The 25,255-nt window shown below is 43.0% G+C and overlaps 1 protein-coding gene across 1 annotated transcript in view; it reads right to left on the bottom strand.

Annotated features, from left to right (window-relative positions):
* Positions 1-25,255, bottom strand: part of PRDM5 (PR/SET domain 5) — a 139,838-nt gene that overhangs the window by 84,811 nt on the left and 29,772 nt on the right. Inside the window, exon 8 of the mRNA XM_018568857.1 lies at positions 6,996-7,075. Within this exon, the coding sequence (XP_018424359.1) occupies positions 6,996-7,075 (80 nt within the window). The remainder of the gene's footprint in view (positions 1-6,995; positions 7,076-25,255) is intronic.

Raw genomic sequence — 25,255 nt, 5'->3', positions numbered from 1 at the left:
GCTAATATAACATATATTACAGACAAATCTTACATTCTACAAAAATAATAGTTACTCACAGACAAAAATCAATGGGAACATTTTTTTCTTTAAAGGAGAATTATGAGGCGAGTGATTTTCACTCAGCCTCATAATCTGAACCGACCTGTGACAATGAAACTGTCACAGGTTGGCTCAGTAGATCGGGAAGTGAGCGAACACATACCGTCGTTCGCTCACTTCTCGATTTATCACTGCAGAGAGCCGTCACTCACGGCTCCCTGCTGGGATCCCCCTCCACTGTCCGATCCTCCAGTGCTGACTGGCGGAACGGACGTGGGAGGGGGCGGGTACAGCTGGCTCTGCCTCTAGATAGGCAGAGCCAGCTGTCACCCACGCAGCTGGGTGGATCCAGACAGCATTGTCGGGATCCCTCCTGGCTGCGGCGTCTCAGTATACCGCAAGCTGTAGCTCGCGGTATACCGAGCTTTGGGTGACGGGTCGATGCTAGTTTGTGTCCTCCCGTTACCCTTAGGAGAACTATGGGGAAAAGCCCTAACCCCCATAGTTCTCCTTTAATAAAAATAATTTATAAAACGCGTTACCTGTTGGTTGTATGCTCTGTAACTCTGTAGCGCAAATAGTATCAGATTAAAAACTCAGATTTCATTAAATCAGAACTGAAGCCAATTTTCTTTTTTTAGTTTTGCATAGAGAAGGAGTGGTTATAACCCCTGTCAGCTTTTTTTTGCAATCTGTGTCCCATTGGGGAGATTTCCCTTTACTTCCTGTCCAAAACAGAAAGTGAGGAAAACAGCAGGGTCACCAGAACTAGCATCCCTATGGAAGATTTACCATCTATTCCTGTTTTGGTGACAACCTAATATTTAGGATTTTCGTTCACTTTCACTTCCAGTGACAGAGGTCTTCAGGACAAATAGAGAGGGTGAATCTCCATAACACAGACAGCAAAAAAAACTTGACAGGTGTACTAATCCCTCTCCATTCTACTCAAATCTAAAAAAAATATTCCTCCAGCATATTCCCCCTATCAACTGTAAATCCCAGTTTTGGTAGACTCAATTGCTGATCCCTACTGGGTAATAATCCAGCCACGAAACGTGTCCCCTTCTTCTTGTGCTCACAGAAAAGATAGTGCAGTCAATGTTAATGAAATCTGGGCAATAGTGGTAAATATAATTTATATTTGATAATTGCTTGACTGCCATTTTTAACCCGGCTTTGTGGCTGCAGAATAATAATGATATTGGTTCAGGGGGGAAATACTGACTTGTAAATACTGCTGCAGTGCATGTTAAAAGACAACTGTGTTTGTGTGTAAATGTTTCAGATAGCATACACCACTCTTATTGTAAGGATTCATCTCCTCTTGTTGGCATTATCACCATGACATTTCCTGACTTTTTTACTTAGGTGGGACCAGGTGCAGTAAACCAAATTAACACCCATTTACACTGCTGCATTTTAACACACGTGTTACAATGTGCTAAAACACGGCTGTTCCCAACTCTGCGGTGCAATGCAGCTTGTTTACATGTCTGTTTTTTTCTGCTTTTTCACTGTATTAGGGATGCCCACAGAAGTCAATAAAGCATCAAAATGCATATACCGGGCTTGTTATACATAGCTTTGTTAATACCTCTTGCCAACACAACAGGTATTAACAAATCTATATATAACAAGCCTATGTGCAACAGCTAATAACAAGCCTTGGTCACTGGCTGTTATCGCAATCTACTCCAAATCCTAAATTTAAAAACACATTGGAAATGCGTGTCAACAACACACGCAAATGCACAAAGGAAATTCACACTGATGCATGACAACACACCTGCCTAAAGCTACAAAAACAACGCACCTCATTGAACATGCATCTAAATGAGCCCTTAATCTTTTTCCACCAGCTACACACTAAATCTTTAAATGCATGGAAAAAAGGGGGGAAACTAGATATGTTATACAATCAACTGATTGTCGTATTGTATTTACATTTGTTGTTATTCTCTGTAGAGGATATTTTATGCATTCTATGATGGCCTTGGATAAGCATAGGAGTTGCTTAAAAACAAGGAACTTAGTTAAAGGAGAACTATGGGGTAAGTGTTTTTCCCCATAGTTCTCTTAAGGGTCACGGGAGGACATATACTAGCAAACCAACCGACCCCCAAAGCTAAGTATATCGCGAGCAACAGCTTGCGGTATACTTAGGCCGCCGTAGCCGGGACGGATCCCGACAATGCTGACGAGATTCCCCCAGCTGGCTGATTGACAGCGGGCTCTGCCTACCTAGAGGCAGAGCCAGCTGTGTCCGCCCCCTCCCCCATCTGTTTCTCCAGTCAGCTCTGGAGGATCGGAGCGGGGAGGGGGGAATCCCTGCAGGGAGCTGTGACTGACAGGCACTGCTATCTGCAGGGAGATAATCAAGAAGTGAGCGAGCGACGGTATGTGTTCGCTCACTTCCTGATTTATTGAGCCAACGTGTGACAATTTAATTGTCACATGTCGGCTCGAACTATGAGGATGAGTGATTTTCACTCACCTCATAGTTCTCCTTTAATTTCACTTTGCTCCGTTTCATAAAGCATAGCTTACTTTTGAAACTATGAACCATGAACTATATTGTTGCATAAAAATATCAAATGTATTTCACGTTACAAATATGTGGACAAAGTTAAAACCCTTCTTCCTACTAAATATGAGTCAACCATGTGTGCAGACAGCTAGACATCTGTGGACCTCTATGCATCAAGTGTTTTTTTTTTCTCCTTCAAATGATGTACCTAGTCTTTGATTAGACCACATGTACCCTGTCATTTCATTGTTCAGATGGCTAGTTTGTGGAAACTGACAAAGAAGGATGACATTTCCTCAGTTAGCATGTGGTACAAGTTAACCACATTTCCAAGTATAATAAGAGTGTTCTCTACCTTGACAGATGAGGTACCTTAAGCACATGGGTGACAGCCAAGCTTAAGATGTACACAATTCTGAGGGGAAAAAAATTTGAAATATTCTTCAAAGAAATGGGCTAATTTCCTTCTTGCCACAAGCTACTGTCCTATTTGGCTTTGACAAAATTGGCTGCTCCAGGTAAGCTGAGCCCAACAACAGCCTACTTGACTGACTTAGATATGAATGCAATAGTAATCAAAATTGATCACTACATAACTATTAGATATTGTAGCATATTAACATTTTGGCCAAAAACTATACTAAGTATACTAAGCTCAGTCTAGTGTTATTCCCATATTATTACTTTTATCCCAATGTTACCTATGCTAATTCATACTCAGAGGTAGAGAGAGATGGGGTAATTTCTTTTTCACTTCCATAGGTGGCAGTGGAATAAAATATTATGAACCACTCCCGTTTAATTATAGTAAACTGCCATAAGAAAAAAAGAGTATTAAAAAAGGTGTATTAAGCAACATTTAAGTGTGAATGCAGACACAAAAAGTTGCCCGTTTATACCCTATAATTTTTATACTGCTTCCCAGCTTCTTCCTGGATCCCTAAACTATGAGGTCTATTCCCCAAGCTGCCGTAGGCAGCCGAGTGAAAGACTGAAATGAAGTGAAATCAGCCGTACATCAGGTGGCTTCACGTATAGAGGCCGAACAGCAGTGAGTGAATAGCCGAATGCCGCACAGCTCTTCTGCTCCGTCCCTCAGGCGGACCGAGCAGAACAGAAAAGTAGTTTAAAAAGTTTTTTAAAAAATAGAAAACGATTGTGCGGAGCTAGCGATGACAGCTAGCTCCGCCCAATAGTTTTCTATTGGCCAGCGGTTCTGCTGCCGTCAAAAAAAGTGAAAAAAAAAACTCTCCCGGGCGCTCCGGGAGTCTCCCGCTCCCGGCCGCCCAGGAGAGATACACTGCTTTTTCTTTCTCTTCCTTTATTCTGACACGGAGAATAGAAAAAAAAGAAATTTTGCCCATAGGAATGCATTGCTGGATTCCTATTGGCTATTTCAATTTGCAATAGCCAATAGTAAACTAGCATTGCACCCGCCCTCTGCTGCAGTTCTCCATCAGGTCCATCAGCAGAGGAAATAGCCAATAGGAATCTAGCAATGCATTCCTATGGGCAAAAATTATTTAAAAAAATTCTATTCTGACACGGCTCCGTGTCAGAATAAAGAAAAAAAAGAAAAAGCAGTGTATCTCTCCTTGGCGGCCGGGAGCGGGAGACTCCCGGAGCGCCCGGGAGAGTTTGCTGTCTGGAGATCAGTGTCCCTGGTTAGCTGGTAACCAGGGACGCTGATCTCTCTGCAAGCGACTGGAGCCAGCCGTAAGATCACGGCTGGCTCCGCCCAGCTGTCAGAAGCAGGCTGTCGGCTGGCCGATGGCCGGCCACTCGGCCAGTTTCGGCTTTCAGCGCGGCTCAGCCGGGCTATTCACAATACTACTACTAATACTAATACTACTAACAGCCCTGAGCGCTGAGGACTAAAAAAAATTCTAAAGGCATCAGTCAGGCGGCCCCCTTCTCCAACGCTCTTCCTTTGACCAACCGAAGCCTCAGAAACCCTCAGAAAATGGTAACCTACCAATGTCTCGAAAGGTGTTAACCAAGTTTCGCTTCAATGCGTCCTTAAGTTGTTTCATCCTGTGCTCCCTGAGCTCTGCAACTTTACGCTTGTAACGTGGATCAAGAAGGGTTGCCAACCAGTAATGATCCCTCTCCTTGATACCACGTGTCCTCGGGTCGTTTCACTGAACCGAAGGGGTCCAGGGGCCGAAGCTAGCCGAAGGATCGGCCGAAGCTACGGCTAGATCCTTCGGGAGCTTCGTGAACAGACCCCTATGTATTCACATTCTGCATACAAGCAGAAGGCTGTGTGACTGCTATGTGGCTCAGCAGCACATAAGGAACAGTACTGACTGACCAGAGAGTAATTTAATTAGGCAGAATTTCAGCTTTAGAGAAACTTAATACACTGTACATATTGCATAGACACCACTATCGGATCACCATGAAAAACAGTTAAATGTTGGATTTTTTTTTTTTTTTAGTTATTGCTTTAGAATAATTATATTAACATTGTATTAACATAGCAGTTATTCTGCACTAAGTTAATAAGGCTGGAATCCTAGCAAAGACCACCTCCTTCCTTATAGAAGAACTCAGGGCAAATAAAATCTTATCCATTGCAGTGAGGCAACCACCGCACTGCAAGGGTTCAGTGCTCATTTTATCTAGGGAACTAAAATAACAGAGTTATACTATTACTCACCAGAACCACAATTCCGGCTGGCTACTAGACTGGTCCACCTTCTGTCCAGCGGTCTAAGGTCCCTTAGCGATCACGTCCTATACAGTGTTTTGGACATGATGACACGGAGGGACATCCATCACTGGAGCGGAAGGGAAGCGGGGCTACAGGGACTGGTCTTGCAGCCAGGCAGGACTGAGGTTCGGGTGAGTATAAATCTGTTATTTTAGCTTCGTAGAGAAAACGAGCACCAACCCTTGCAGTTATTTGACTAAATATGTATCATGGCTCCATAGTACAGAGCACAATTAAGACAAAGAGAGATCCTTGGCAAGTGGCAGCTTTGGAATTTCCAAGTATCACTTTCCAAAAATACCACCCAGGACTGGAATAAAGGTGCCTTCTTACATCAGAGAACATTCGACCGATCTGGATCTTTATAGTCAGATTGGAAAAGGTTTGTATGTCTGTAGCCTTATCTCACAGCCAATGCAACTTGGTGGGTTGGATCTTTCCTGTCCTGATCACTATAATTTTTTTCCCCAAGAAGGCTGTTGCTGGCGGTGTCTCTAATGCGGTCCCCATCCCTCTCCATGGGAAAAAGCCTGTTCTATTCAAGATGCGGCTAGCAATATCATAAATGTATTTGCTTTATACATACAATGACAAAGTCCTTACAGCTAAAGCACACTGTGAAAACATAGAATAGAAACATATATACAATATATTGTTTAATTAGTGGTACAGGGAATTTATTGAGTAAAACCCATCACAGTGACACTGGAATATTATCTATACACAGGCAAGAATCTTTCCCTTTTTTCTGTTCAACACAGGACCTGCTGCATACTGCAAAAAGGTGTTTTAAGTGACATAAGAGGACTCATGATGTTGAGCCATTGGGAAAGTTTAGGAACACCTATTTAGGCTCTTAGGATTCATAAGGCTCTGTAATGTCTACCTTAGCACCAATAGCCTCCCTAGGAACCCCTGCATATTATCCTCTGGTCCTTAGCCTCTTACCTAGATTGTGTTGCTGGTCATCTGGTGCTGAATAGAGGTACACAATGATTCAATCACAGTTTTTAGAGAAACAGAGTTTTTGAATAAATAAATAAAAAAGGATTGCTTTTTTATTCTCTTTTTAAGCTTGTGCCATGCTTTTTATGTAATTTTGTTACTCCCAGGCTAGAAGAATTTAGGGAAGCAGTTTGAGCCTTTTCTTTACTATTTGGTGGTAATATCATTTACACATTCTGACTGGCCTTTAGGGTACATATGTTTCATTTTTCTACAATTTTGTTAAAATATTTTTTTTTTTTTTTAAATAATTGTTGTCAATATGGAGAGATGTTAATCTCATTTATGTGAACTGTCCACTGGCAAAGTCTAATTAAAATTGTATTATTATAACTATAAGTTATAATATACTATAACTATAATAAGGATAAGCAAAATATGCTTAGGCGCATACTCACAATGGAGGCAAAGAGGTGGTAGACAAAGCTGTTGAAATCGATTTTAATTTCTATTTTGTATTCTCCAACAGAGTAAACTATATATAGAATATGCTGCCCACTGTTGAAGACAGACTGTCTATAAAATGAATAAAAATGTTTCTAGGAGTCTGTTACTACACCTTTCTCTAACTAGGACCAACATTTTATGGGCCAATGAACACCAACCAATAACATAAAAGACAGTAAATTGTCAACACTTGTAATCCCTGACCTTATATCTTTACAAGTCAGACTTGCATGTGCCAAGCCTTCATTAACTGACCTTTCGATGCTCTTGGAGGTTGATTGACGAGGAGCACTTTTTGTTACACACGGTGCACATAAGCTTCTTTTTAGAGTTTCCTGAAAATAAATGTTTTTATGAATTTTTCATATAAAAATGGACAGCATTCACATGTTTCTAATAAACACTATTTCCAGGAGCAAATAGGAAAACAGGTGTTCAGATGTTTTATGTACATTCTAAACATAATGTATGGGAATACTTGGAAATAGCAATATTCAGGCAGTGTACTAATAACCTTTTTTTGCACATACAATTTTTTTTTTTTTTTATTATTATTATTATTATTATTATTATTATGACCCAGAAGAGGAAATGGCAGAGAGGGGTGGACACTGAACAGTTGGTAAGGCAGATGAATCTGCCAGCATCATTCATGATAGACTGAAGGGGGGATAGTCTGTGTAAAGGTAAGCTAACAACGAGGTAGGTGCAATAGTCAAGGTGAGAAATAAGAAGGCAGTGAATTAGCAGTTTGGTGATTGGTTTGGTTAGATTGGTTAGGAAGGGGGGAATTTGAAAATGTTACGGAGCAGAAAGTGGCAAGACACTGATTTGATGTGGGGCTGAAAGGACATGTCAGGAGTCCAGGATTACACCTAGCACCTTGGCATGAGGGGAGGGACTGCCAGTTGTGTTTTTGATCTTAAAGGAAAAGTCTGATTTTTAAATCTAATAACTTTAAGCTTAATTGTACCAAACTTCCATGTAAAAATACAACTACTGATGACAAATCTAATCAAATCTCTAATACTGGATGTGTTTATTTAAAATAGTGTTGGAAGCTGTTGGAAAATAATAGATCTCAACAGATCCATATAGCAGTTAGCTGGATGGCAGTTCCATCTTTAAGTGTGAGGATTAATGGTACAATCTTTTATACACAACCACTGTAACATTGTACTTTTTTAATTCCATAATAGTAATAATGGTGGGCATAATGATAAATAATGGTGGGCATTAGTCTCACTAAGGTCTTGTGACATCTACCAATGCTTTAACGGGTTATGTGCCATTGTAATCTGGCTAAAAATGCTTTACTTTTAGGCTGTTAATGTTAGTGATGATAATGCACTGACTACTTTGTCCCCCTTTTCCATTCAAAAGTGAAGGATTAGCTAAAGGCTACAAAAACCTCTGCACAGCTAAACTGCCACAATAAGCCATGTACGCCGCCCCTCCCCAAAACTGGACTGAAGAAAAGACTGCAGCCATTATAATGCTGAATATATTCGGGCAAATGTCTGACTAAGAGCCATGAATGGAAAGATATGCACCCAACCTGTTCAGCATCACTGTGCCATAACAGTTCACCAAAATCATCTCCTAAATGGATGAATATGGTGTGCTTGCAGTGAAAACTTTACTCACTTTTCTGTGAGAAAGGTCAGAGTCCATTAGCACAAAAAATATTAAAAAGATACCTCAACATAGCTAACAATGCTTTAAATGTCTCATTGTCTTCAAAGATAGAGTCTTGTATGGCCACACTCCAGCAAGATAAGGCGAAACTAAAAAATATGTCAATTTATACTTCTCTTCTGTGTGTTTGGCAAATGCAGGTTTCCCATGCCACATTTGTACTAAAAACATATTTTTTATTTTTTTTAGTTCAATAGATTTTTATTGGTGTATAAAAGTATAACAAAAGTATCCACTACAAGTGGTAAGTCATCAATCACATGTAAACAACAACAGGTTCGCGTTCTGGGCCTCGGTACATCAGTGGCATTAATAGTATGCTATAAGATACACAGGTCATTGATTGTAACTAGTAATTGCTATCTGTAGTTGTGTAGATACGTATGCCACGCTATCAAAATGTGCCCCTTTTTCTTTATATTGCAATAAATTTGTATTGGCAAATAAAGTGAAGAAAGCAAAGTATATGCACCCATGTCAGGTGGTGGTACTTGGAGTACAAACGAGTAATGGTATTAGCACGTAGGGGTTAATTAAATAGCATAACCTAATTATTATATCCTTTGCAGCGTACAGTTGTTATCGTTTATCAATTTTATTGGTGGCCACCACCTGGTGGATATATATGCCAGTACGTTAGCCAAGGTTTTAGGGAGGCTGAGCAGTAAAGTTTAGAGAAAGATGCGGAGGATCATAGTAGGGAGGACTGTCGTAACGTCTTAGTGGAGGCAGACAGTCATACAGAGGAAGGAAGGGGGAAGAGGAAGGAGGATGAGAAGGTGGGAGGGGGGTGGGGGAAGTGGGGGACAGCGGCGCCTGGGAGGATTATGGGGCGTGGACCATGCGCTATCGAGAGGTTGAATCTCAGGTCACGTGTCCAACAAAGTTCTAGCAAAGTTCGGTGACTAAAAACATAATTTTTTATGGAAAAAGGGCATTGCACCAGCTTTTGCATCAAATAGCTGAGCATTAAGGGTTTTTTTCATTGAATGATGAAGGATAAAACATATCAGGAGAGATTGGAGAAACTTATGTACAGCCTTAAGTAAAGAAAGAGAAATGGAGGCCATGACTGAAACCTGTAAAACATTATTTTCTATATGAAGTTGACACACGGGGCATGACCTTAAACTAGCCTTATGGAAGTTCAAGTGTAACATTAGGAAGTATTATTTTACCAAAGGAGTAGTGGATGCTTGATTGGCTACTTAATCTTTTTTTGCCTAGTCTTCTATGTTTCTATGTAACAGTAAGCAGTAATAATGCTTAAAGACCACTCCCTTTATATGACAGCAGCCCATGCATGCTCTGGATTTTTTAAACACTTAACCACTTTATGTAATCATTAAGGTTTCTTCAGGTGGCCAAAATCTGCATATTTTCTTTTATGTATTATGCTGCTGATTTATCTATTGTGCAACATGTATTTGTGTAGAGATGTTAACTTTGATTAACAGTTCATAGAAACACATTAGAAAGACTGTAGATAATGTAGTTAATAAGGTCAAGGGCAAAACATGACATCGGGTCAAGCTTTATGATGCTGCCTTAGTTTTGTACAGAACATATGGTTTTATGACAACCTTCAAAACAGTAACATCTTGCAGATCAAATGCACAAGCACACCATGAACTTCCTCAGTACAGGTTTATATGGAATGCTTAAGGAGCTGTAAAAATATGCTCAATTGCAAATATATGGATATGTTATGTTTTTTGTGTCTTGTTCTTCCTAAAGAATCCCTTTGCATTTACTGTAAAATCTTCAGAAACGCTAGCCCATCTTACTGCTTTAAACATTATGCTTAAGGGCTTGAATTCATTAGCTTCAGTCACTGCCTATTACTTAGAGTTCTTATAGTCAGCATGGCTCAGAACAGTACATAGGCGTTTCAATGTGCACCAATACTTTACTGATCACTGATAGTCTATATTTCCTATCTTTAGGTACAGTAAATCAAACAGTCAGTTCCTATGATACCTGTATGTTAGATTCAGAAAAACTCAGAACATAACAAACAGAGAACTACAAAAACAGGCTCTGATCTGAAATGCATACCCAGGAACCCACTCAATCATTGTAGCATCACTCCATTTTTAACAAGTTGTAATCATTAGTTACCAGACTATGCCCCTCTACAAGCTATAACATTTGAAACTGCGAATTCTAGCAAATTATTTTAAAAATCTAATTCTAACAGGGTTTTTCACAAAAGGGTGAAGAGTTTGGAGAAGGTAGGAGAAGTGAACAATCTAGGCCAAAATAGCAGATTTGGAAAAATTCTCCAAATCAGCTCACTTTCCAGTTCAGCTATTTTGTCTTAGATTGTTCACTTCTCCTGCCTTCTCCAAACCCTTCCCCCTTTTGTGAATAACCCTGTAAGTGTCATCCAAATGCATGCATCAGTCACATATATCTTTGAATTATTTCCTCTTCTCAACCATACAACAAGGATATCTCTCCTCTGCACATTGGCCAGTGCCTCCATGTGACCATCCAATGGTAGCAGCTCTTGACCTGAGTTCTAATGCCAGGATACATTGTGTGGACCCTTCTTTGCCATAATGGCAGACTTACCTTTTCCTGGTGCTGTGCACTCACGTTTAAATATTTGTATTCTTTATATTAGCAAGGCCACATTGCCTTTTCTTTAAGTCTTTTTTTTTATTCTATTCTAGCCTTTTTTCTATTGAGCCTTTTTTTAAAGGTGGAGAACATAGAAGGACATACATTTATTTTATTCCTAATCAGAACAGACGTCTGGTATATAATTATACATTTCCTAAAATGAGATGAGATTCATTGGTGTCAGTTTGTAGAACAATTTGTATGCATGTTTGCCATAAAAGTTTGCTTAAGAAAAGTTCAATTTGCAGGTAATATTGACATGATCATATGGTCATTTTTTCACAGAAATTCTGTGTTTGCATAAGCAATTGCTAGTGAATTTAAATAATGTCCCTATATTTGCAGAGATAATCAACATGAAAATTGGAATGGCCTTGTGAATCTTTGAGTAGCAGATCCTTTATTGCTATTACTATGTATGGTATGCCTTGTCTATTTACTAATTGATTATATTGTTCAATGTGCTGAAATACTGAGCGGATTCATGCACGTCACCACATACAGAATAAAACATATCCACAAATTAAAGTTACAATTTGTTATACACAATCACTATAATATGTACTTATTACTTGTACATATTTTAATTCATAGCATTTACTAAAATTATTTTTATAACAATGCACTTGACATCACTTTTTCCAGGCTTACATTTTTTAAAGTTAGAATTTAGAAAATAATTGGTACTGTATATGCTCTAAAAAAATTGATGCAACAAAAAAAATCTGAGACACAAGGAAGTAACAGGAACGGCAATGGCATTACATCTCATAATATGACACAATATGCAGTATACATGTACTGCACACCAGTTTCAAAATGAGGGTACTAAACCCTAAGAGGTCCTGTTAAAACATGGTCACACAGTCCTGAGACCATGAAAGTCAGAATACGAGCTCCCAGCAATCAATAAAAGTCTAGTTGTCAGGAAGAAGATCCAGGAATGTGCTTTATCCCACAACCTCAATGTCTATTGTCCCTATTACTATCTATTGTTTTTACGGAAGCATTTGGAGGTGTTAAATTTCACTTTACCAAATGGTATGCTGTACAAAAAAACCACACACACACACAACGTGGATCAGATTTAACCACTCCTATCTAGGAAAAGTAGTTTAGAAAAGCATTTACAGATGTCACAGAATGATCAGTGTACAAAGCACTGTTTTTTCTTCAGAAGAGCAGCCACATGCTATGAGATCTAAACTAGCATCTGATTATTTTGTTAACTGGCCTGGTTTGCAGTTAGCAGAACTGGTTGATTAGACGATTTTCCAGTTTCAAGGCTGGAAAGACATTCAAAGAGTATCAGATATCGACCCTCTTTTTTGGTCCCCCTTGCTACTGAATCCACATGAACCACAGAAAATACTTTATTAAACCGATAATAACAATACTGTGCTCTTGTTTATCAGTCTTTTTAATCTGATGAGACGGGTCAATTCAGGAAAATAGCTGACAGTAAAATTGTCGGCACTCTTAGCTCCCAACGATTTCTTGGGATTATTTTCTCATTGTTAGATTTGTGTAAATGTTTCTTGACATTATAAATGAACACAAACCACAGGAATTACAGAACATTAATAGATCACAGGATCACAGGATGAAATACCACATTCGCATTAACTGTTTATTCATTTGTATTAATGTATCTAAATGTTTGTTCATTGCCTACCCATTCCAGTACTACCATGACATCATATTTTCCAATCAGGGAGGCAAAGAGTATGATGGACCTTTCCACATACACCTACATTTCACAGGATTCCCTCTGACATATAAACATATATGAATGCCATTAAACAGTAACATACACATCAAACATACACATCAGTCTACCTACATTTACAGTGCAACAGCCAAATGTAGGGCTACCTACCTCAGCATAATTAAAAAGGCAACATTTCCTTACATATTTACTTCATCAGCAGCCCACAAAGTTTTACCCTTTTCCATTAAACTCCCTTCCATTTTACAGCAATGTCACCACTGGAATACTGCAATGATAGCAATGAGGGTTCAAATAGTCAAACTTTAATTGTTATCCCTGTCAGAAAGGAAGACATTTTTATATATTTAATTTGAAAAAGATTGAAATGTTGCTTCAGCTAACTGGTAAGACTATCGCCAACCTGGCCCGTACTGTTGTCTTTTGTCTATGGGTACTTAAGAAAAATACAACACCTCATCTCTAAATAGTTTTGAACTAAAACAAAGAATATTTATGCATTAATACAACCTATAGTGCACATACCATAGTGTCATAAGATATATGTCATAACTTTATTTCCTTAGGATAGGACCTACAGTTCATTAATTCAGTGGTGGTTTGATATGTAACTACCTACTAAAATCCCCCACTCATAAATGGTGAGCATACCGGCTGCAAGTAGAATGGAAGCCATCCAGCAGCTCTTATTACAAAAAGGAAGAGGACCCACATCCCCAACTGTTATAGCACTGCCATTCAACTAGCTGGCTGTTCAGAATCTAAAATTTGAGTGGGGTAACTCAGTAGGTAGATACACACTGACCCACCGACAGAAGAGTAAACTACCGCATTTGAACCCTCTCAAACATGCTGACTGCTTGCCTGATCTTGAATGATACATTTGAACGATACATTAAGGCCTCATTCACACTGCCGCGCGTATACACGCTTACGCGCATACGTACGTATTGTACCATATGCAACATATGCAAATAAATGGCTCCATACACACAGCCGCGTATGGAGCCATATATTTGCGCAGCGTATATATGCACAAAAACAGAATGGAACAGAGATGCGTCCGGGCAGCGTATCTCTGCGTATTTAGGCGCACATACGCGTGTTTACGCGTATGTACGCACGTATATGCGTACAGCACATTAAAATTCCATTACGAGTGGTGCATTCTGGGATTGCATATAGTGCACACATATATGCATAGACGCGCATAGACGCTCGTATATATGCGCATAGTCGCGTTTATACGCAATATACAATTTTGCTTGCGTTGTGTGTGAATGAGGCCTTACACATACACACACAAACACACATGCGTGCACACACACATACCCTGCAGTATGCAAATACATTTATTAATTTTGCCATCTACATTGACTTGACAATGTAAGAAGACATTTAAAAAGCAATTTGAGCACCTGCCCAAACACACAAAGGTAAAGTTGGGTTACAGTTCCTTTCCTCTAAAATCAATTGTTAACACAGCATGGTATTAACAGCTCAGGGCACACAAACTGATTGTTAACTAATACACTAGGACAAGTAGAATACATACCCCATAATAATACTTCCCATCTCTACAAAAAAAAAATGAAATACAATTTTCTATATCATTACAAATGTAATCAAACAATGGGGAAATATTTGACTAGGTTACAGAAACTGAACCAGTGTTAGAAAAGTTGCTTTTACATAGTATATCTGTAAAAAAATAAGTCAAAGCAACTGGACTTGCTGTATTTTTCTTGAAGACGTTTCACTGGTCATCCAACCAGCTTTCTCAATTCTAAATTGAGAAAGCTGGTCGGATGACCAGTGAAATGTCTTCAAGAAAAAGCAGTCCAGTTGCCTTGACCTTTTTTTTTTTACAGATACTGTATACCATGATCTGGATGAATAAGAACCTTCACAGGTTTTTACATAGTGAACTGTAGCTACATTTAGCTCTAGAGACACCAATAATTTATTTTTAGAAACATATACAGTATTTACTCATAAGGCCAATTAAACATGCATCGTGGATTCGTGAGTTTGCAGTTTTATTACAGTATTTGGTTTATTTTTCATGGCACATCAAAAAGAGAACCATGAGGTTTTGTCTTGTAAATGTGAAAATAAGTGATGAGTAACAAAAATGAGTAAATAAACAACAAAGGCCTATAATGAAAAAAAACGTCTCATCTACCCATCATCATTTGCAATAAATGCATATATAACAATTTAGGGTTGAGGTGAACACCAATTTCAAAAGCAACCTGCAGCAAGCAAACTAGTTAGTAAAATTATAAAAATAATAATAAAATGATAGTATTTAACTATAGGAAAGTTTTGTTTTTCACAATTAGTTCAATTAAGTGAACAGTATATACAAACGCATGCATGTTTGATTGTGGAAAGTTAAAGGAGAGCTATGCAATTAAGTAGTTTGATACTAATTGACCGCCCCCCCCTTTTAACTTTACCAACTTGTACTAACCTTAGATCAGTATGCGGCCTGGTCCTGGAGACGTGGCGTATGCACTTTTCTCAGCAGGTGGGCCGCATGGTACTGCAAATGCGCAACCTAGTCCCAATTCACCAGACACCACCTTGCATTAAGGTTAAAAAACTAATCTAAAGTAAGCAGAAGGAAGTATAATTAGCATCAGGTGTCAGGACCCATAGCACCTGCTGGGGACACTGTGGCCCTTGGACCTGAAGCATGTAATTCCAGTGTCCACCAGCGGGTGTCTCCCAGCAGCCAGCAGTTTCCAGCAATTAGTCTCCACCTGATCCTGGCTGTTGGAAGGGTATTTAGAACATTATTAGGAAGCTCCCAGTGCCTCAGCAATATACCTTTGTACCCATATGATCTGCTTGTACCCCCTGGTAACCTGTGATATCGATCTTGAGCCCAATCCTGTTTTCTGTACCTTCTTCCTGATAATCTCCAGATTCTTCTGTTCCTTGTATCCCCTACCTGGCCCTGCTGTATCTAATTCCCTCACATCCTCTGTTTGTATTTAGGTTGAATATAGCTTGTTAGTTAGTTTTTTTTCAAATTCTTTATTGGCTGGAAAAACGTCAAGTATAACCAATACATAATGTGTTGTACAAAATCAGTTACAGGAATTCTACATGACAGAGTGGAAAACAGTCCACATCGTAACAACGCAAACATCTCTCGACTAAGAGAGTCATGTCGGAAGTAACAAAAGTCAGCTCAGTAAAGTAGTTGACACAGCAAGATTTTGATTCGGTAGTACTATTCTGTACAGTAGAGCTCAGTGACTAAGTACCATGTTCCATATCGGACAGTGTCTCAGGAACTAGGGGAAAAAAAAAAAAAGAGAAAGGAAAGAAGATAGAGAGGGTGGAGAAGAAGCGGGTCCCGGCCGGGATCCGCATCGTCAGCTGGTGACCATAGTCACATTGGGGCTATTCCCATCCGAGCCACCCGAGATGTCCTCATGGCAGCCCAAGCAGAGGTGACCTGCTTGGGTCAGCGTGTGTAGGTTGATCCAGGCTTTGGGCAGAGACGCTGTAGCATAGCCACGGTCCCCAGGTGGCATTAAAACGGGCTTCAGTATTTTTCAGCGAGGCAGTTAGGTCCTCAAGCAGATACGTATCTTGTACTTTGGCGAGCCACATCTGGACAGTGTGCGGGCAGGGGTCCTTCCATTTCATGGGAATGCATGCCCGGGCTGCATTCAGCAGATGATGAGTCAAAGAGCGTTTATATCTGTGGATCGGGTGTTTAGTCAAATGAAGTAGGCATGCTGCAGGGTCATCCCGGAGGTCCGCACCTGTCAAAGTCTCAGTCAGCTCCAGCACCCGCCCCCAGAAGGTCCGCAACTCGGGACAGGACCAAAAGATGTGTAGCATCGTACCCTGAGCCCCTTACATCTCCAACACACGTCCGGAATCGTGCTATTCATTTTATGGAGCAACCATGGCACCCTATACCATCGTGTCAGGATCTTATATCCCGACTCTTGATATCGATTCGCTAGCGAGGCTTTAAATGTCAATGCTAGGATAGTGTCTCTTTGTTGCTCCGAAAAAGTACATTGTAGCTCCGACTCCCAGCCATGCAGGAAATGCAACGGTACTTCCCCGGTGGCGGCCTGCAGTAGCCTTTTCAGTTGGGAGACTGCGTGTCGGGGAGGGAGCTGGGCTAGGCACAGCTGTTCGAACTCCGTCAGGGGTCTGTACAGGAGGGACGCGTTAGATATCGCCCGGAGGAAGTGTCGCAGTGAAAGGGCGCTCCAAAAGTCCACAGGGGGGTCTGTGAGAGATTGTATGTCTGACGTCTGTAGCCAGCCCCCTGGTCCCCTGAAGTCTCGAAGTCGAAATTTGGAGGCGCTTAGGAGGACATGACGCAGTCTACCATTATCGCCTCCTAGTGAGAAATCAGGGTCCCCAAGGACCGTCGTCAGAGGTGACGGGAAAGGTGACAGAGTGGATGCCCCTAGCACCTTGCGTGATACCCGAAGACGCGTGTACCAGCGGGTGAGATTTTACTTCCTGTGGTATGGCAGAGGAGAGCCATGGAAGACCCTCTATGGGGAACATATAGATGCTCCGCTCCATAGCTACCCATGTTTTACCCTCCCTGCGTAGACACCATTCAAGGAGCCTGGATAGATGTATTGCCGTGTAGTACATTGACATGTCCGGAAGCCCCACCCCCCCTCGGGTTCTGGGCAGTGATAGGATGCGTCTGCTCAACCTGGGGGTCTTACCTCCCCAGATAAATGATATCACCTCCCCATGTAGAGTTTTGAAAAATTGGGCCGGTAAGCTGATTGGAAGCGCCTGCATGAGGTATAAAACCCTCGGCAGTATGTTCATTTTCACCACGGCACAACGTCCCAGCCAGGAGACATAGAGGGGGCGCCATGCTTTAAAGTCCAAGGCTATTTTCTTTAACAATGGGAGGAAGTTGGCAGAGTAGACATCCTCCAGGTCCCTGGGGATCAACGTCCCCAAGGACTGGATATGGTGTACCTCCCAGTGAAAGGGGAAGCGAGGCTTCAGGAGTGCAACGGCCACGTGTGGCACCGTGATATTGAGAGCAGCCGATTTTTGGATGTTAACCTTAAAGTTAGACAGCCGCCCATATATGGAAAAAGCCCGTAAGAGGTGAGGGATGGATGTCTCCGGGTTCGTGAGGTAGAAGAGGAGGTCATCTGCATATGCAACCGTCTTGTGGGTCCCCGATAGTATCCAGCCCCGTGATATTCGCAGATTGTCGCACTGTTTGCAGGAATGGTTCTAGAGTGAGGGTGAAAATCAGGGGGGACAGTGGGCAACCCTGTCTGGTCCCGTTAGTAAGGGGAAAGATCTGAGATCGAGTTTCATTTACGCGAACCGCAGCCGTCGGGGCCGAGTACAGTGCCATGATCCATGCCATCATATTGTCCCCCAAACCAACATGCCGGAGGAACCCCGACATAAAGTCCCAGTTCACTCTATCGAAGATGGCGTCAGTAAGTCCAGAGTCAGGTGTATGGGGGCATGATCCGACAGCAGTATGGTGTCTATGGATGCTCCCTTCACTAAAGGGAGGTCTTTGTGCTGTACAAATAGATAATCCAGTCGGGAATATCTTTGGTGGGGAGCAGAAAAGTACGTGAAATCTTTCCCCTTGGGGTGGCAAAATCTCCAGGCATCAACTAGATGGAGGAGGTGTAATTCTGACTTCAGTTTCCTCAGATACCTGTAGGACAGGTGGGAAGTACCTGTGGAGACGTCCCATAATGGGTCCATTGGGGAATTGAGATCCCCTCCCATAATCAGTACCCCCTCCATGAATTCCAGGAGTCGAGGTGTCAAGTCATGCACAAAACCCAGATGATCCGTATTAGGAAAATACACATTTGCGAATGTAACCTGAATGTCCCCAACTTTCCCTTTTAGGAGAAGGAATCGCCCATTAGCATCTATCAGTTGGCTCCCAAAGGTCCATGGGACATCCTGGGATAATAGTATGCTAACCCCCTTAGATTTAGTCAGGGGCGAGGGGCAGTGGTAGGACCATGGAAAGTCCCTGTTGAGGAGTCTGGGAATCTGATCACCTCCTCCATCCAGTTGATTTCCTGCAGAAACGCCACCTGGGTACACGATCGTCTGAGATCTGCCAATAGTCTGGACCACTTCTCTGAGAGGTTAAGCCCTCGGGCATTCAGAGAGGTTACCTGAAAGGTTCCCATGGTACCAGCCGAAGGACGCGGGAACCGACTCAGGACCCCTAATAACAAGAAACCAATATTCAACCAGGAGATGTTCCCCTGGGCTTAAGATTCAGTGCACAGTAACCCTATGTATGCATGTATGCACTGTCTATCCGCCTGGCGCCCTAGATATAGGTATGGCGCTCAGGGAGCCAAAAACCGTAGGTGGTGGTCAGGTTTTCCATACATTCCCTCAGAACATCCCGCGCATGGCGGGTAAACATTGTACTTACATTTCAGCGGGGGGGGAGGCGTCCCCGTGCAGTCCGTCTAACCCCCATCTCCCCCAAAGAGGGAAGAGGAGAGAAATCCCAGTCAGCGGGCCCCACGGGAACACCGGTCCACGCCGAAAGTCGCGAGAAGGATGCCCAGTGCCATCTGCGGGTAAACATAACAAATCAGGAACAGTAATATAACAGAGCAAAGCAAAGTAATAAACAGGAACATCGCCAGCCTCCATCATCAATAAGGCGCTTCCCGACTCATAGCAGAGAGACATGACCGAGGGGTGCGAGATCGGGGAAGCCCATCGCTCCCACCCCTGTGCTTACCGGCACCAGGGTTACAGGCATGCTGGAAAGTTCAAACAAGTGGCGCTCCGGGAAGTGAGCCAAGGTTCCGACCGGATCTGGACCAATTAGCAACCGTAGCAGGGCCCAGGTAACAACATGTAATGAACTGGAGAAGGGGGGGTTCAGGGCTCGCTCCAAGCCGGTTCCGGGCGTGGAGAAGGCCTCCGAGCAGGGAGTCTGCTACCACGCTCGGGCACTAATGAGGGCCGCGGCATAGGGCCAGACGATGAAGAAGGCCCAAAGGGGAAGTCCAACCAGCTCGGGATTGCGACAGCCTCCGCCTCAAGGAAGGCAAACAAATCATGGAGTTGATCCGGAGTGTGGAGGGCAAAAACGGCGCCATTACGCTGCACCAAGAGATGAAAGGGGTGGCCCCAGCGGTATGTAGCACCCACCGCTCGGATCAAATCCAGAAGTGGCTTCAAGACCCGTCTCATCCGCAGTGTGTGGCGGGACAGGTCCGGCATCACCTGAATTTGCGCTCCATCAAACTCGACCGGTCCTCTATTCCAGGCTGCTCCCAGCACAGCTTCTTTGATGGTAAAGAAATGCGCCCTGCAGAGGATGTCACGGGGGGTGCGGGTCGTTTGAGTACGGTAGGTTTGGATCCTGTGGACCTGATTCAGTTCGAGCAGATCAGTGGGTGGCTTCTCCAGCAAGAGGTTCAAGATGGCGGTCACGGTGGAGCGGAGGTCCGTAACCGAGGACGCCTCTGGGATGCCTTTCAGCCGCAGGTTGTTTCGGCGGCTCCGGTTTTCCGCATCATCCTGATGTAGGAACAGCGTGGTCAGCCTCTGCTGGGTCTCCCCCCTGGCGCCCTCCAGCACGGCGATACGTTGGGCCAGCTGAGATGTAGTCTGCTCCACCGTTGTGACCTGTGTCTCTAGCGATGTGACCCGCTGCTTCACTTCATGTACCTCCTGTCACATGGCCGCCACGATTTTCGAGGCCATGTCGTCCAGATCCCGTTTCGTTGGGAGTAGCGGGAGGTATTGCCGCCAATCGTCAGGTGTTCCCACACTTGAGGCCGGTATAGGCCCGGGGTCCTCCGGTGTAAAGGGGGGGTCTACCTCCGGGATACTGGGCGACAGGATGGGTGACGGGGGACCTCCCGGCCGGGATGGGTCCGTCATCATAGCTGAAGTAGGTGGTATCTGCCCAGCACGCCGTCCCGGGGTACCGCTGGAGTAGGCCGCACGTGTCTGCGCCATGCCGTCCGGTGTGGGAGACTCCCCAGTCGACCGCGTTTTGTAGAAGAAGCGCTGGATATACTGAGCAAGGGGAACAGAGCTCCAGCAGCGTGCGTCTTCACTCGACCATGTCTTAGCCACGCCCCCAGGATTGTCAATGTTAATGAAATAACTATCAATGGATGCTGCTCCTTGATGTTGAAAAGTTTTAGTTTTCGGCAGAATTAGCTGGTCCCCTGATTTCCTGTTTTAGAGTAGCTCTTTTTCTCTTACAGGGTCTTAAAGAGCAATGATTGTGTATAGTAGTAAGCACTGTGTCTCCACAAACACAGGCACGGCAAGGCAGGTCACTTCCCTGCTCGATGCTTCCCGCTCCTCCCTTCTCTGAGCAAGTAGATGAACAGGCGTTGGAGACGGCTCTCTCTCTCTGATATTTTACTGGAAATGAAGTTCAGGGAAGCAGAACTGAGAGATTTGGAGCCAGCTGTTTAGGAACATGCTGACCGCAAGTGCTTGGGCAGAAATCTAAAGAAATACTTTGTTGGGCAATATACTGTATATTTGTTTGATGTGGATTGATCATTTTTTTTAAAAACGCTGGATTTGGAAAAATTCTCCAATTCAGCTCACTTTCCAGTTCAGCTATGTTGTCCTAGATTGTTCACTTCTCCTGCCTTCTCCTAACTCTTCAACCATTTGTGAATAACCCCGTTAATGTTTACAAATTTTAGTATGTTAGTAGACTATGAGAATGAAGAACACTATATTGAACACTATATTTTTTTATATCATGTGAAGAAAAATAGGATTTTTGTATTTACCATAAAATCTATTTCTTAGAGTCCATTGAGGGGCACAGGAATTCAGAAAGTCAGGGTATCCTGCTGCTTACAGGGGGTGAAAGACCATGCCTAACGGCAGAGTTACGACTGCGCATGCGCATAGGCCTGTTCACCACATTTGCGGGAAGCAGCGGCTACTGCGCATGCGCAAACGGCAGCTACTGCGCATGCACAAACGGCACATGGCGTACAGGAAGTGACTTGCTCTGTCTGGGAATGATCCTATTTAAGCTGGCCCAACTCCCAGGATCTTTGCTGAGTGGTCTTTCAGCTTTAGTGTGTATTCCTGTATCTTGCCTGTTGCCATATCATCATCGACCGGATTCCTTGACCTTGCCTGACTGCCGCCTGCCTCCCACTTCTGCTTGTCCCTGGATTCTCCTTTTGCCTTCTCCTTTTGTACCTTGCTGCCCGATTGTTGCTGACCCTGGCTTGCCTGACTCCGCTCTGCTCCAGCCGCATCAGCACCTTCTTCCTGCCTCACTGAAGACGGGCCTCAAGGACCTGCCCAGGCCCAGTGTCCTGCATCGTCCGGCACCGGTGCTGCCCGTAGTTTCCCCACCTCCTGTCTCCACATTCAGGGGTGTGGAACTCGTGCTGCAAAGGAGGCCTCCTCACAACTCGGCTCCCCACCAGGTACGTGATAGGGGGTTAAGCATACTGGCAAACAAAAAAATTGTAAGCCAGTCCTTGTGAAATCCTTCCTCTACCCAGCATGCTTTAGTTTTGTAAAAAAAAAGTAGTACAAGGGCAAAGCAAAAACACAAAGAGGTGGTACCTGTGTTTCTTGATGGACTACATGAAATAGATTTTACGGTAAAGACAAAAATGTTTTGGTTTTTTTAGGGATGCACAGATACTTTTCGAGTACCAGTGCCGATACTTGGCATTTTCATGAGAACTCCCGGGGGTTGCAGCGGTTGCAGCTGGGACCGGGGCTCTGGCGCTCCACCACTGTCCTGAAATCATTAGTCTGTATTGTTTTAGAAAAACTGTCACATGACAGTAAACAAAAATGTATCAGTACTCGTACTTGTAAGTACTCGGCAAGTACCAGTACTCGTACTTGCAAAACTGGTATCTGTGAATCCCTTTATTTATATTTAAAAAAACAAAATCGTACATTAAAACAGAGATGTACAAATCCCAGGAGCTCCGTGTGCTCCTTACAAATGACAGCTGCCTCCTAACTTTTTATTTTTTCTCTAGTCTAGTCTTGGAGCTCAAAAGTATCGGTACATGTACTCGTACTTGTACCGAGTACTGTACTTGGTATCTGTGCAACCCTAGTTTTTTTCTTTCCCATCCTTTAAATAGACACAGGGATTCAGAAACAGTCGGGATGTCCATAAGCAGTGCAGGTGAGGGTTGGCCAACAGCCACTGACAGATCTAAGAAGGGACTAGAAATTATCTGCAATTCAGAACTACCTTAAGGACCAATGCCAACAAATCTGAACCAGATAAGGTGAAGTCCCTGCAAGACAGGGGCATCCGCCAGTAACCAAGGAAAGGACACAGAGGATCAACCTGATGTTTAGACCAGGACAGAAGTGATTACTACCAAGGGGATTGACTCCACCAAAAGGAGCACTGAGTCTGCACCAGGAAGAGGCTGTGAAACCAAAAACCCACCCAGGTGAAACAACATAACTACCTGATAAGAAAGAAATATGCCAACAACCCAAAGTGGTCAACAGAAAATAACCCTGGGATAAGTCCCCAGGAAAACAAGTCCCCAGAGGATGCCTTGGACAGATAAACATGTCCACAAGAGAAGACAAACCAGTCAAGGGCTTACACTCCCAACCCTTAGGATTCATGGAAAGCAGGTTCCATGATAAGGATAAGGTTGCCTGGTCAGACAATCAATCTTGGAAACAAAGTAGCCAAGAAATGTGAGAATCCTCACACTAGTAGAAAAAACAAGGTACCCTTCTAACCTGAATGAAGAAAATAGGGTAAAGTCCACGAAAGACCTCACTGCTAAGAACACACACCTGATTACGGACCAAATGGGGGAAGAGATCTGAAGGAACTGAGACTGCGGATCAGACATGGAAGGAGGACTGATCGCCAGGTGATCAGGTTCCACAAAGGCCTTCAGACATGCTTTATCCCCAACAGGGGGTACCTGCAGTAGGGTCCAAGAGCCCGCCTCTGATGATTACTTCCTGCCATGCAGGAGATGAGGAGTACCAAACCTCACCCTTAGGTGTGGAAGCTACCAGTTGAGGAGTGCCAATGCATTATCTCCAAGGACGACAGTGCAGTTAAGAGTTGTACTCACAGCATCCTCCAGCGCGAGGACCAGACTACTTTTCCTGTCACAGGGAGAATTCCCAAACATTCTCAGAGGTGAAGGGCCCACAACCCCTAAGTGATGTGCAGTGGAGTCCAGGCCAGGAAACTGCTCACAGAGGGAGTTGAGAAATATGGGACCAACGGGTCTAGGGAACCAAACTTACACCTAAGGTATGGGATAACCCCATCAAGAGGAGCTGTGGAAAGAAACATACACCCTAAAAGACTGATTGATCATGCCAGGGAATTCTTAGTCTATACAGACAATCTAAATGTCTCACCCCGAGTGCAGGCTGAAAAAGTCTGAGAGACACCGAGAGAAGGGAATACTATGTTGGAGGATATTCGCTTAACCTTATACATGCCACAATAAGTAAGCCCTCACGGGCAGGGCCCTCCTTATCATCTTGTCTTGAATTGTATTGTGATTGTAATGCATTTCTTATATTGTAAAGCGCTGCGCAAACATAAAGCCTGTATAATAAAAATAATATTAATAAGAGAAGGATGGGACATGTTCCTGTCAGTTAAAGAATGATACAATGATCCACAGTGTGTAGACTTCTTTAGTGAGTGTTTGAGCTGAACAGCCTTGCCTGTGGGTGGCCAATAGTTACTAATACTAGGCACCTGTGAGGCCCCATCTGACCAAAGTTTGCAGGTGTTAGGGCCTTCAGAAGGGTTTTAAGGGTCTATAAAAATGGACCCTCCACAATGAGGATGCTAGGAAAAGGTCACTAGGATAGACATAAGTGGCACCGCTCACTTCTCCACTGTATCTAAAAAAGAAGCTATGGTTGTCACCCAGGCTGAACTCAAGCTGTTGCTATATCTGCCATATATTCAATTTTTTTAATATTTGAAAATATCCTTTAACCCTTCTCTACTCTATCCAAAACTAAAAAGAATAGTGTTTGCTATACATACACTTTATAAGCTAATAGAAACTACTATTTTAGATCAGTATCACGCCCACTAAGCAATGTTAATGGTTGACCTGCACCAAGTGCTTGTCTAATAAGGGCGTTTTTACTGGCTCTGAAGTAGACTCATTGGACTGCTGAAAGGTATCTGGCAGGTATTACCCATGAAGTCAGGTTCCAGTAGCAATATGAAAATAAATCAAAGAAGCATACCATGGGGATCTTCTGGCTAATAAATGAAATAGCAGACATCTTGTTGTCATGAAATTATCACTTTAAAGAGTATTTCCGCTTTCTCACAAAATGTAAAAAAATTAACTTACCCAAAGCATTCTGCCATCTCTGCCCACCCCTGCTATTCATTCAGTTTAGCTGCAATGTGAACAACCAGACCCCATCCCCCCAACCCCCCCCC

The sequence above is a fragment of the Nanorana parkeri genome, unplaced genomic scaffold (assembly GCF_000935625.1).
Source record: "Nanorana parkeri isolate BGI_ZX_2015 unplaced genomic scaffold, ASM93562v1 scaffold1254, whole genome shotgun sequence".
NCBI classification, from domain to species: Eukaryota; Metazoa; Chordata; class Amphibia; order Anura; family Dicroglossidae; genus Nanorana; species Nanorana parkeri.
The sequence above is the reverse complement of the archived record's forward strand: the minus strand, read 5'-3'. Positions and strand labels throughout refer to the sequence as shown.